General features: G+C 32.2%; 1 protein-coding gene across 3 annotated transcripts in view; it reads right to left on the bottom strand.

Annotated features, from left to right (window-relative positions):
- LOC128206060 (uncharacterized) overlaps nt 1–5822 on the bottom strand; it is a 108625-nt gene extending 102803 nt beyond the window's left edge. The window contains exons 1-2 of one of the 3 annotated variants that reach the window (XR_008256378.1): nt 5759–5822; nt 5438–5500 (exon numbers count right to left, since the gene is read on the bottom strand). Coding sequence is in view for 2 of the 3 variants with exons in the window: in XM_052908193.1 (XP_052764153.1) it covers nt 5438–5500; nt 5645–5694 (113 nt within the window). In the remaining variant the exon portion in view is untranslated. Of the gene's footprint in view, nt 1–5437; nt 5501–5644 lie in introns of all 3 variants that reach the window. The other 2 variants (XM_052908193.1, XM_052908192.1) reach the window with 2 other exon arrangements.
- Between the last annotated feature and the right edge of the window lie 9004 nt (nt 5823–14826).

Here is a 14826-nt window from a genome sequence, read left to right as displayed (position 1 = left end):
AGGGATACCTTAAGCCTTATAAGGTATGACCAGTCACGCATGCGGAATATGTGTACATAAAGGGATACTTTAAGCCATATAAGGTATGACCAGTCACGCATGCGGAATATGTGTACATAAAGGGATACTTTAAGCCATATAAGGTATGACCAGTCACGCATGCGGAGTATGTGTACATAAAGGGATACTTTAAGCCTTATAAGGTATGACCAGTCACTCATGCGGAATATTTGTACATAAAGGGATACTTAAAGCGTTATAAGGTATGACCAGTTTGTTTGTTTTTACTGATGATTAAAAAAAGAGTTGAACTTGGCGAAGAGTTGAACTTGGCGCTTTAAAAGCTTCTATCTGGAATTAAGAAAAAAACATGCCAAACGTTTTAAAATGGAAAAATTACTACAAACGTCGCCATCCGACAAACATTCATTGTGCTTTTTTCATGTAATGATAAACGATATTTTTTTAAAAATTATATAATAGGTATACCCTAATATCGTAAAAATAAATATCAGTAAATATCTATTAATTATTAGCCTTGGTACACAGTATTAGCCATGTCCAATAATGCATGTGCTTCCTCGATAACAGTGCCAATACCTTTATCATATAGCGGCACCGGGCCAAAAGGTGTTATGCATATAAAGCCCACATCATAAAGAATTTGATTGGCTAATTAAACTGGGTCAAAAATGATATAGATTCACAATACTTATGTGAAAAAATACAGAAACAAGCTCAGTAGCAAAAAAATGGACGGAAGCCATTTTGTTTTAAAGTCAGTAAACGTTCGTCGACAGCTTTAGCAAGAAACCTATTCGTAGTTTGAGCATTTACAGAAAAAGCAACACGATTTAGTGGTTTGTAACCGCAGATCCATTCGAAAGAATGTCGTCTGGCGAGGAAATGTTAATGCTTCTAGCTACTGATTTATTAACTATGGGGTATATGAATGAAACCGAAAATTAGATTTACTTTCATGTCTTAAAGATAATTTGTGGTTGTGCCACACGCAGTGACTCAGTGTTCAGATAGTCTCTGAAGAAAAGTGTGACAGTTTTATTAAAGGACATGGTAACAAGAACGCACATTATAAAACAGTGATTTTAAACTGTTTTTTGATTGGATGAACCACATCAGTGAGCAGAAATATATCCCAACTCCTGAGTTTGGACTCTTTTCGGTCAAGTTTGTTCTTGGTAAGCCAATTAATTAATTAATTGTTTGCTTCCAATTATCATATGTGATGGTGTTTCATTTTTTGAACATATTTTGAAAATGTCTAAATAATTCAACGATATAGCAGAAACACATTTTAATTTGATATAATTAATCATTAAGCGATGTCATTGAATAGTTAATGCTCGTGATTAAAAAAAAGCTCTAGTACTGCCTCTTATAATAATGGAAGTGTCGAGCCGTCCGATAACCGGACGCCTAGCCTGCGTTTAAGAATATCCCTAGTGTATAGACTAGTCGTGTTACAGGACGGCTAGAGCACAGGGTAGGCATATAGTTACAAGACGGCAAGACTTTTCCAAACATAGTGTCTATTAAATCAAATCAAATGTGTCTTACAGACATATATTATTTCATCGATCGTTACCTAAATGAGAAAAACAAACAAAAAACTTATGAATGGAAAAAGCATTTTCCTTAACAATTAAAGCTCTATATTAACGTAATTGTTGAATATCTTCATAAAGAAGTACAAAAACTACAAATGGATAATGCCAAAACTCTAATAGAAAAGCGGTTTGAAACACCTGGAGCCGAACTATGTCATGTAGCCATCTGCAAAGAATATACACGTCGAACACCAGCCGATATGCTTGATGATAATAGCAGAATTTACCTACAACCAACTAATACACCCAAAACACGAGTTTTGAATTCTCATCAGCTAGTTGGACAAATAATGAAAGAATTGGTAGAAAAAGGAAACCTTGAAGGCCGATAATTTAATCACTACACAAGAAAAAAACATTTGCCCACACTCTTGTTCAGGCTGTTCGACCACCAACTGAAATTGCCCATCTAGGATGTTGGAAAAGTCTACAAACAATAAACGCTTATTCAACCCCTTCTTCAACCAAGCAAAGGCGATGATCAGATGAGGCCATCTTCAAGTAATGCTATTGTTCCACATTCAAGATGCAAGATTCAATTCATTGAACATGAGCAGACATCTAAACTGGCAGCTGTAACTCCATTAATGAAGTATCCATACGTGTAATATGCTTGATTCAAGCCGAAGTATATCATCCAAGATCTCCAAACAAAACTCAAATCCTTTTGCAGAGGTAAGTGGTGCCAATGTGTCTAGGGGTAATTCTAATATTAACATTGTTTCAGGAAAAAAGGAAGTTATTGAGAGCTCACAGGAATCACAAAAGACATTTTGTTTTTATTTATTTTTTGAAACATGAACAAAATAAAGAACAAATTGGTTTACTTTTAAAAATGCATTGTGATATAAATTTTGACTACTTTACTTAACATTACCATAAACAATGGTTAAATATGGTTTGTGTCTAAGAGTTGTTCTAGGTTACCATTTTTTTCAATAAATTTAGTGTTTAAATTCGGAATCCTTTAAGTGCATGAAGTTATTTTATAAAATTGTCAAAAATAATTGATTTGATAAATACCCTGCTATTTGTCCTCGGGACAGTCGTATTGGCTCTCGGCCTTTGGCCAATACAAGTGCCCTCAGACAAATAACAGAGCAAATATCAAATTACTTATTCATTGACATATAGTACAGTATTATAATAATAATAATAATAATAATAATAATAATAATAATAATAATAATAATAATAAAATAATAATAATAAACAAAACATTGGGTCAAACAAAAAGAAAGCGCAATGCATGAAACTATCTGAAGACCAATTTCGGGCATGAACGCATACAGTTGTTTTGATTTACAGACTAGTGATTTACAACCTTACGGACGCTTTTGAATGAAGTTGGTGTTATCAAACTGATTGACTTTGCTCTACTAAGTAATTAGACAACCTTTTAACAAATCATGTTAACAGTCTGGTAAGGGGCCTTCCACAATGCAAAAGTCGTTTAATGGGCCAACACATTAAACGTTTTAAATATTCATGTTTTGTTTTGTTTTGTTGTTCAATACATACACCAGTTGCCACATGTTTAGGTGTAATTAGAAGTTCAGACAGTTAAAAGAAAAAAAGATTTGATCAGATTTTTAATATAAAATATTTGATCCACTATTTTTCATTATTTATATGAATATTTCTTTTCTTATTTGAAAATTGAGAAGTTTAGAGCATTTTTACACAAACACATATTTATATTCTCAACACACTTTTCCGAAAAGAAAATGTAAATACTTTATGATCATAATTTGTTTTCGTATATTTGGTTAACTCTCTACTACCGCAAAACATGTTGATAAAATATGTTTTACTCCTGAAAAATATCACTCCTCAAAACTAAATATACATGGACTTTTTAAACATTTCAATATTTGGCCCTCCCCACCCACTGTTGCACTGTGGAAGGCTTTATGCATTTTAATATAGGATCAAAATGAATGTTTTAACTTCATACTTTATATATCATCTTAACAAACCGCCCAAAAGGAAATTAAAACAGTTACAAAAATAAAAGGATTAACAGGCATGCTAAAACAAATTAAAAAAACCCCAAAAACCACTAGCTTAAACACTTAAATATAACGCCAAAAATCATAAACTGAAACCATATAATCTTTATTTTTTATAATGAAGATTTGAAATATGTAAGGTAATTTTGTATGCTAACCAACCGACCTAGTATTTGAGGAAATACAAGTCAGTTTATTCTTGATACAGTTTAACTTTCAATATCGCTTTAAATAGCACATTGATGAGGTTACGGTGTGTATGGCGAAAGTTTGACTCATATACAAACGAGGGATTTATTTCAAAATTAAATATCGCAATACATTGAACTAAATAAGTAAACATAAAAATTAAAAATGCTTACTCCAGTTTCAAGATTTCAACACTTGCATAATTCTCGACTAATCTTCGTTTGTTTTTTGTTCTTGCAGCTGAAACCTTGAAAAGCATTTGTGATTAAATTATACAAGTCGAAACTTTAATTGTGCAGTTGGTTGACATGCATGTTATTATGTAATGCTATATTAACGGTTTTAGTTTCCGTCTATTAGCCATAATATATTATTACATAACAATGTAACCAACTTTCTGTTAAATGTTATAATTGACAGCTCCAAATATATTTACTTGAGTTTTTCTGATTTCTTTTCTGCGAACTCTTCGGCTGTTGTCCGGGATCGTTTTAAATTTTCTATTTCATCTCTGTAACAAGTAAATTTAGCTTCGATGGTCGTTTTGTTTCGATACTACAGTTATGTTTATTTGAATACTTCTCAAGAAATGCGATGTATACACCAATTAAGCGAAACTTATCTTAGTGTTCGACCCATTTCTGTATGTATGTTCTCCATTATATTTTAATAAACCATAATCCAAATTAGGGGACCTCCAGATAAATGTTACATACCAACAATCTTATCTTTGTGCTCCGGGATGAAGGACGATATTCATTATGATTTCAGAAGAACAAAATTTGAAATGTCACGAAGTATCTTTTATATATACTTTTTAAAGATATATAAAATATGTTTGTTATTTTCAACAAATGCAGTCATAAATGCTATAATTTCTGTTTAAAAAGCATTTTACAATTAAATGAGGATTTACAGCTTAAAGTCTTGAATCTTAACCTGAGACTCAAGGCGTTAGTGAATCGATTTTTAATTTCGTACTGTCCACCATAGGTCTGCTCTTTAGACATGTTGCTCACAAAACCGGAACCATTTGGCCAAGCGGACAATATATTTGAAAGAAAGATTACGATATCGATGATATACGACAGACAACAACAACAACATCAACAACAACATCATCAACAACAACAACAACAACGACAGACGACCGAAACGCGGTTGTAACATATCATTTAAAGCTGCACTCTCACAGATATTCCATTTTTACAACTTTTTTTTATTTTTTGTTTTAGAAAGAGCAAATTCTTGCGTAAATATCTGCAAACCAATGATATTAGATTGCTGAAAAAAATCAGATCGTAGATGTTACTAACGGTTTAAGAAAAATGCATAAAACATCAATTTTTGAACTGAAATATAAAAATCTGTGATCTAAGTTTTTGTCAGCAGTCTCATATAACTGGTTTCGATGGATTTTCGCAAAGAATGGCTGGTTCCAAGACAAAAAATAAAAAAGTTGTCAAAACGTTCAATCTGTGAGAGTGCAGTTTTAAAGATGTTAGACCGATGATATTTTGGCATCATGAAATTTAATAAAAAACAAAGAGTTTCTGTACTACAAACACAAACAATCAAATATTGTAGATATCGTGTCATCGTACTTACTCCAACTTTGTAATTTCTTTGTGTTCGGATGATTCTGCCGTTAGTTGATCGTCCTTTTGCTGTCTTATAAACAAACAATATATAACATAATAGTAATGACAATATTAACAATATGCACAAACTATGCTTTACAAGCGGCTTCTAAGTAGTTAAATCAGTTAAAAAGTCAATGTTCATGAACCTTTAAACAATGAATACATGACCTACTTGTTTAACTTCACGAAACATGCACGAATACTCCGACTATACACTAACATGAAAGAAAACACAAACGTTATTAAGCCTTTTGAAGATATATGTAATTGCAAAATTGAAATATACTTAAGGTAATCTATTTCTCTGTTCCCATATTCTTCGGCCGTCGAACGGGAATATTTTCGTTCCTTAATTACAGATCTGTAAGTTAGGATAAGGATATTTATTCTTTCAACTGTACATGCAACATAGCCATGATTATAAACGTTAAGGTCCAATCGTGTACGAGACCCATTGTTTGGTAACCAATTATCAACATTTTAATAAACATATTTACAATTAAAGGAAGAAATTCCATTCATCTGACTATTCTATATAACTGTAGTATCATTTAACACCAGTGTAGGTGATTAGAACAACATTTCTTTTAAATGTTTGCCTAATAAATGTACTGACATCATGTAGTCATTTTGGAATTTGAAATACAAATGTATTCTAGTTTGAAGGTGAATCAGACAAAAAGGCATACACCACAATACTTTATCTATACACAACAACTTATATATATACACGACAAAACACCAATACATTATAAACAGTGCAATACATTTTATATTCACCAGACTACCTTTTATAAACCATAAAACTTTATATACAAATAACAGTACTTAAACAACTTTATATAGCCTAAATAATTTATATACACGTCATTACATTAAATAGACCATAATACTTTACATATACACCACAATACTTTGTATACAGATATATTGTATACAATATGTAAATAACATTTTCTAACCACATCATTAAGGCTTTAAATTAGGCAAAAGATGGAGGTATGTTTTAAAGGACCTATATGATAATCTACAGACATCAGAATGTTACAATTTGGATGGTAGGGTTATAACACAAATTGCTTGTTAGTATTAAGGGGTGGTTGCATAAAATGAATCCCCTCGATACGTTTTAATAGGAAAAACACTTACATTAAGGTCTGTATTTCGGCCTCTAAATGAAATTGTACATGCTGCAGCATCGATCTCTCTTCATCGTCCAAGGTTAATGCACTGAAATCGACAAGAATGATGTAAAATTCTTAGTTCTGAAATAGAAAGTTCTTCAGTTTAAATTTAAACATTTTTTTTCAAAGACGATACTAATACATAATCTCATTGAATTGATTTTGAGTCTATATAATGAAATTTTTAGTACTTATTTTATATATTCTTAACATATATGAATGATGTCATAATGAATTGACATATATTGCGAATGAGAAAGCAATTAAGCAAATATATATTGGCGTATTGTTATGTTTTTTTCTGCGTTTTACTTTGTACCAGAAGGCAATGCACTTTAAAACGATTCCCATAGATTTCACTGTTAAGGAGTTTGAATCTCTAGAGCTCAGATTATGCCAGTCGAAATGGTTGGACTTGGCCATTTGAACGTTTCATTTATTGTAGAAGCGTCACCAAAATATTTCGTTTTCAAATTATAATTCAAATTAAAACTGAACAAAAAAGTTTCGATCCATATGTATGCGCTTCATTTTCAACAACAATGTTAACCGATTGAGATAGAATGATCTTTTTAAAAAATAACGGCTTTATTAGAGCCATTAGAGTTTGTAAAAACGACAACGCCAAATTGGCTACAATAGTTATTAGCTTATTTGAGAATTTAACAAAACACCATTATGTAGATCAGAATTATTTATCGTGATAGTGTTTTTGATTAAGTCGTTTATATATGAAATGTGAAGAATGGTACTACACTAAATGTGTTCAAATACACTCAAAACTATTTTATAATGTGTTCATTGTTTTTGTAAACTCTAATCTTTTTATTAAGTAACTTGTCGGAAGACCCGATACGTACTTTGCATCATCGCTCATATAAGGGTGAACAAGTTGATTTTATAGTGTAAGACATTAGGAACAGAACAGTAGCAAATGATATGACTCCAAGCTATATTACATAATGCAATGTAGACTACAGGGAAAATCCATTTAGCGAGAATTATACGAAGGCGTTGTCTTAAGAAATATATCTTATACTATCAACCGATAAATATTGGTGCAAGAGGCGAATAATATATATTATGGTTTAAATGAATAAGAAAAAAGAACATGAAAAGATTAAATATTGAAATAATTGGTATATGAATAAAGCTGCTTAATACCTTGATTGCCTCATTCTGTCCGTCAGTTTTGTTAATAGCCTTTCTCTGAAATACAAATAAATTCAATTGAAAGCATTGCAGCATCAACAACACACTAGTATCACTACCTCTTATACATTGCCATCCAGTATTTAATATTAAGTACTTATTTTTTCTTGAAAATAGAATACGACACAAGCCTTTGCTAGAGGTCGTTGACAATTTAGCAGTGTTTCAATTGAACTGTGTCCCTTCCGAAAATTAAATGTGTTTGTAATGCATGGGTACCGATTTAATGTTGTTGTATCTTTACAATTTTGAGTAATGTTTGTTTGTTAATTTTTACTACAATAACATACTTATGGTAAACATAACACAATACATTCATAAAGGGATATAGATCTAACCTTTTGTTTATCAATTCCATTTCTTTGCTTTTATTTTGAGATTCAGAACCAGCGTAAGCTTCATCACATGCTGTCATTTTTGACAACACCTGTCCATCATGTGTTTTAATTGCTTCTAGTTTTACTCTTCTTTCCATTTGTTTTTAGCAATTCTTTCATCGGAAGAAAATCCTGTAGCGTTTAATTCACTTTCAAGTGCGCATATTTTACCTTTATAGTCAGTCATCTGTTTCTTAATTTCTCCTACTCTTCTTGTTAAAGTTTCATTTTGTCTTTGGAGGTTTTCCATTGCATCCTGCATTGCTGCATGTTCTTCAATAGTTTTCTTTAATGTACCGTTTTGAGCAAGTGCATCACTTAACTGCTGTTTAAGACTTTTTTGAGTATCAACTTAAATAAGAAAATAGAAACACTTAGCGCTGACTTTTACATGTACAGTTTGTTTTTAATTTAATCCGTTGTTAACAAGTTTAACTTGCAAAGTTGTAAGTCATAGATATCTGCTGTGACACTACACAATAGTTATGCTCTTAAATGACTACATTGAAAAAAAACGAAATATAACAATAAAGACAACGAAACCGACAACCACGGATTCCTGCGTTTGTTTTCTCACAACAGCCTATCAATCAAACACAAAACAAAACTTCTCAACACAATACAATAACATACAATATAATATAACGCAACAAGGAATGGTACACTTGTTTTGGCAATTGAAACTCAAATCAAAGCACGCAATGAAGTTAAACTACATACCAGTTGATAGCATTTGTTGCAATCCTAACACAAACATGATCGGTTCACGCATGGCTTCCTCAAGACATTTGACTGTAAATTGTAGGCTTTCTGCAACCTTAGATAAAATTAAATAAAATGATGCATTTTAAGTTCTTAATATAATAAAAAAGTTTATTAACGAAAGCCCGGGATGAACAATTTACATATGTTCGTAACGACGTTAGTTTATAAGTATATTTTGGGGAGTATTTGATATTCAGTCAGAAATACTACTTACTGTATCTGAACCTTTGGATGAAGAAGCTTCTTGATTTTGTTTTTTATCGTCTTGTTTTTTAGACATCCATGGAGGCTTCATAGGTAGAGCAGGTTTTGACTTTGTATCCGGTAATTTGGAGCCCTGGTATCAAACATGCAGCGTTAAATCAACATTTGATTCTAGAAAACAATAGTGTGTGCGACATCTGACGAGGCTCCATTGATTTCCCATGCCAACCCGCCACGTTCATGTTAATGAAGGAAACTATTTCTCATAAAAGATAAATACAGAAAAGCGATATTACATTCCAAATAGGTAGATAAAGGGAAATACAAATGGTGCAAAAAATACCCCGGTTATTACTTACCGTTACTCTTTTTCGACCTATTGGTGCACTTGCCATATTGTCGATGGAGATACTGATCTATTCCATATGTATAACAGACCACACACAAGAGCCTGAAAAATATTAAATAATAACTATTACTTGAAATAGTGAGTTCAATGTGTAGCTTCGCTGCTCGTTTCACTGTGAGGATCAAACGTAAACGCAAACCGTTTTGGACAGGAATCATTGACGTCATTAAGCAAACACTTGGCTTGCCTCTTTAGGTCACATTCTTTTCTAATTTGAGATATTTTTTAGTTTTTAAAATGTCTTCGTGATTTTATAAGAAAAACGACAAAATATTTGTTTCAATGTGAGAATAAAAAAATCACATTGTGAAAACCAAAGGTGAACATTTAACTTAATTTAAGTTGTGAAGTTACTCGTGAAAATCAGCGTTTGTGCTAACTCTTTGTAATGAATATGGTCTACTTGTATATGACGCTGGAACAACTGAAATGTCCTGAGAGTTTTGTCCTGTTTTCATAGTTTTTGATATGTTGCCATTTTGCTACACTACTATTTCAAATACACATTAGTGGCATATTTACAATAAATATTGGGGCTAGTCTGAGCCTGAGCGCTCGTTAACACGATAAGTTCCTACTAAAAGGAATGTCCAAACATTTCTAAATAAGGACATTTTGACAGATTTTTGTTTGGCACTGATCCTGATGCCTTTAAACATTTCAGGCTACTTGTCATACCCATTTAGGTTCCAGTGATTACTACAAGGACATCTGGGCAAGGGAATGATAATGTATTTTCTTTTATCTATCATTCTTAAGTGGAAAAATACATAATTAAAACTTGGTGCAAATTTGTTTAAGAGTATGAAATACAAGATACTTCTAACGTTTTGGTTAAAAAAGAGAGTCTGTGTCATTTTCGTGAACTGCGTGAAAGAGATCCTAATGTTTTTGTCATATCTCCCCTTCTTACTGTTAAAGTTAGATATAGTTCCTCGCGGCATTTCTTTATAGTAGTTAGTAGAAACATTAAGCTTAGCCAATACAAGGTTGATTAAAAACATTCCTTTGTACTTAATATGTAGCATGTTTGCGCACGTTATGTCACTTTAAAAGTTCCGTCTTTGTGTGTGATGATGTTTGTTTTGATAGCAGAACGGGCTCGAATTCCAAAACATTTACAAATTGATATTCAGTATTAAAAATGAACATAGTCTTTTGGCCGGAAATTAAAAATGCCTTAGTAACCCAGTTTTTCAAGCACTTTTTCAAATGTACTTTCAGTTTTAAATGATTTTCTGTTATACCTGAAATGTTAATTCCTGATTTGAACTATCTTAATTAAGGGTGAAGTCTCACCTCAACGTTGTATGTCTAACAAAGTTTTATGCTTTCAAATGTTAATACCGAATTCCAGTCTTAACATATTTTAATGATTTTCAAGCACCAACATGATTATGTGTTACATAAACAAATGTATTCGATCACTCTGGACGTTCGTTGTGCATAGAAAAATATCAGAACATAGTTGCACCTTTTCAATACTTCGATCATTGCCGACTGGCGTGATTTTCAAGAAGACTAACATGCATGAGGGTCCGTCAAGAAGTAGCTTTAAGAAAATTGAGTGTTTATAAAAAAAACAATGATTGACAAACGTTACTTTCTGTAATCTATTTGTTGTAGTCATAAAAATATATCGAATAGCCAGGCGATGTGTTTCGCGAAGTTTGCTGTAAATAAAAGTATGTATCAGATGTTCGTTAAAAAGGACAGCATCTTAATGCATCAATGCAATATAAATTGACTCAGTTGATACTTTATCGTTTTAACAACGATTTTAAACAACGTTACATTAACTAATGCTAAGTCACTCTCGTTTGCAGGGTGTTGCGCGAGGATGTGGTCTTGTTTTGTTATGAAACCAGAGAACGTGGTGAAAATTCTCTTGTCTTGGTGACCACGAGCTAAATTCATATGCGCCCTGGACGGGAATCGAACCCTTGTCGCCTTTGTGAGAAGCAGATCGCTAACTGCACAAGATTAAATTTGAATTGAGTTGACGTCTACAGTGTCACCAAAAACATCATTGGTAATTTAAACGACACCTTGCTTGTATCTTTAAACGCAATGCCAAACATATTGATACAAGTATTTCCGTTGTATTAGTGCCAGAAAGTACCAAAATCTTCTATGATTGAATGTCGTAGGGTACATTATTCCATTAACCCTAATGGACTGGAATATATCAATTGAACCGTCCATTATTCGTAACAAATAAAATAAAGAAATAATCAATATTATTAGTTGTACAGACAACGTTTGGATACCTTGTAAATACGAAAACGCTCAATTACATATAGTGGTTCTAAATGTTACAGTTTTCTCTGATACTCAATTTATGTTCACATCACCAAACATTTGCTTCAAATTGTTATCAAAACGTGTCTAAAATAGTATTCAATGTGATAAATTTGGTTAACAGTCAAAATAGATTTGCATATATTAACATGCGTTGAAAATTCACACATTAACACGACGTCTATATACCGTTACATGTACGTCGAAAATGCTCTGTTTGCACGATAACGTACCGTTAGAAAAGAAAAACAAATTGTCTACATTATCTACGTTTAGTTGCAAATTTATCAACAATGTCTATATAGTTTTAATTCAAGCCTTTAAACTTTTCAATAGGGAACTCAGTCAAAAAACGGTATATATGGCCGCAAACTTCAACGGAGTGCTTCCGTTTTCAACTTGAGCTTAATCTCAATCTCTTGGCTTCCGATTTTCGTGTTTGATAATTCGTGGTTTGAACTCGTATATTATAGGAATAGCTGCGTTACAGTTTCGACATTTGCAACGGTGTTATGGTTTGCAATGGTTTGCGTAAGCTTTAGCTTTTATGTATAAGTATTAAAACCCAAACATTCCAATGCGGTTAAAATTCCTAAAATAACGCACTTAGTTTATTTCATACATTTATGCCATTCAATTTTCTTTAAAATAGCTTTTGATAGATTTTTAACGGTCGATTAGTTTAATTGCCGTAGAAATCAACTAAATGGTCGGGAACATAGCAAAAAAATATGTAAATTAGAAATTAAAAAAATAGACTGTAAATTAGAAATTAAAACAAATAGAACACTCGCAATTACTTCTCTGACAACTCCGTTTTTTTGTTGTTGTTTTTTTGTTCGGAAAGATTTCACAGCGAACTAGGTCATAACACCGTCTTTTTAGAACTTCAAGAACCTGAACGATATAATCTACAAAGTTTATTCGAAAGGTATCTGGTTACATAGGTTTATTCAACTGACAACCCTTGATATTTGAACAATACGATATGTTCAAACAGCATTTCTTGTTCTGCTTAATATACAATGAACACGACATTTATAATTATTATTAAATTGTATTACTTTGGCGATATTTATTGGATTAAACGTGGTCACATGACCGACGATAAATTGCTGTGTTGACTCGTAGGCGGAGCCTAAAACATGTATTGACCTGAGCGAAGCATTTCGCGTGCGAATCGCATGGGTGCGAAACTGTTACGCCATAAACTAAACTTCCGATGTAAACAAACATGGCTACTGGCGAGCAATATGCTTGCCTAATAGTTGTACGTAGTAACATGTACATTGTATGTTCAATTGTCGAAGGTTGAGTTTTTTTACTAATTTGCACATTTGTGATAATTGTATACTGTTTTGATCAGGCAAGATTGGTTTTGATATATCTGTTCAAGTTCTACGTTTATACTGCAAATTTAAACTCTATGATAAATTAAAAAAAAAAATACCCTGGGTTAATAATCTTTGATAATAAATTTAATAATAAACCAATTGCTGCACTACAGTTTCGGTCGATATGGTGATTCATCAAGGTCGATAAATCACCATATCAACCTCACTGAAGTGCAATAAACGTAGAATGTTTTATCATAAACGTCACAATTTGACCTGATATATGAAAAATGTATGTATAAAAGACGATGCCTTAAAAACATTTCTGATCTCAACACTCAATGGCGATGATGAAAAAATGACTTGCCTGAAATATCTATGCTTGAAGGAGTATGTGAAAAAGGGAACAGAAGTGAAATAAATACATCCAAATGAACTAAAGTTTGCGACGGTATAAACATTGTTATCATCAAAAATTGAATAATATACATGCAAATAATGGATCGGAAATAATAAGTTTAAATTATTAATTGATTCAATACTCTTATCGTCACTTCAATTAATTATCCTTTATTCAATTAATACGTTGAAGTATCTACGTATCTTTAGCCTTTACAAACAAAAGCAGTACTATGGACATGAACATTTTCCTAAATGCAATCATTCAAAATGCAAACATTTGCTAGACGGCAGATATAAATGTTCTTAGATTATAACATGTTCAGCCAAAGAAATCGCTTACAGCCGTCAATTTCAGATGAGTATTTCTATGAGACGTCATTATGTGGTTGCGCGCATGCTGAAACAAATCATTGTCGAAGACATTTAGAAATGTTAGGTAACATCTGAATGACTAAGATCGCGCGTTCCTAATCAATATGATTTTACCTCATACGTTTGAACAATTACTTCATAACAATCCTGTCCGATGACTAAAAGAACCCTCGTTCAGATCTTTCAATATCCTCAATCTATCCGAGCTACCTAGTCTGTAGATGAAATAGAGCCCTCGCGAATCAAAAGAAGACATAAGATTGTGTATGATAAAATGCACAATGCTTTTGGTAATACAATATCAGCCTAGTCACCGGGTTAAGTATTTACATTCCTTCTCTTTTGTTGCTTTAAATGGACTCGTTCACTTAATTGTCTTTTATACATCAAAACAAATGATTTTGCTAAATGGAAACACACTTCTTGTTACACATCATCACACGTTAATTAACGTTGTCTGTGGTAAATAATTATTTAAAGATGCAGAAAAAGAAGTTTTAATTGACCGAAAAGCGTACGTTACCCTTTTTAAAACTGAATTATGTAATCATTTGAATTACAAACGTCTTCCAGTTGCTGTTTGGTGTTTGTTCGTAAAAGCAATAAAGAAGTTTCGACATTTAACAGTGGTGAGTGAGTCCCTTTAAAAGGCTGTGTTTTACAATATTAAGCCTTTATCTTCAGTTGTCTTCTAAAAATGAACAGATAAAAAGGGTCGACTTGTATTTGTTCTTGTATATGTAGCTACATGAACCAAAAAAGTGCAGTTGAGTTTACAATTCCTTGAAACAATC

The sequence above is a fragment of the Mya arenaria genome, chromosome 10, assembly GCF_026914265.1.
Source record: "Mya arenaria isolate MELC-2E11 chromosome 10, ASM2691426v1".
NCBI classification, from domain to species: domain Eukaryota; kingdom Metazoa; phylum Mollusca; class Bivalvia; order Myida; family Myidae; genus Mya; species Mya arenaria.
Note: the sequence above shows the minus strand (reverse complement) of the source record. Positions and strands in the feature narration are given on the sequence as shown.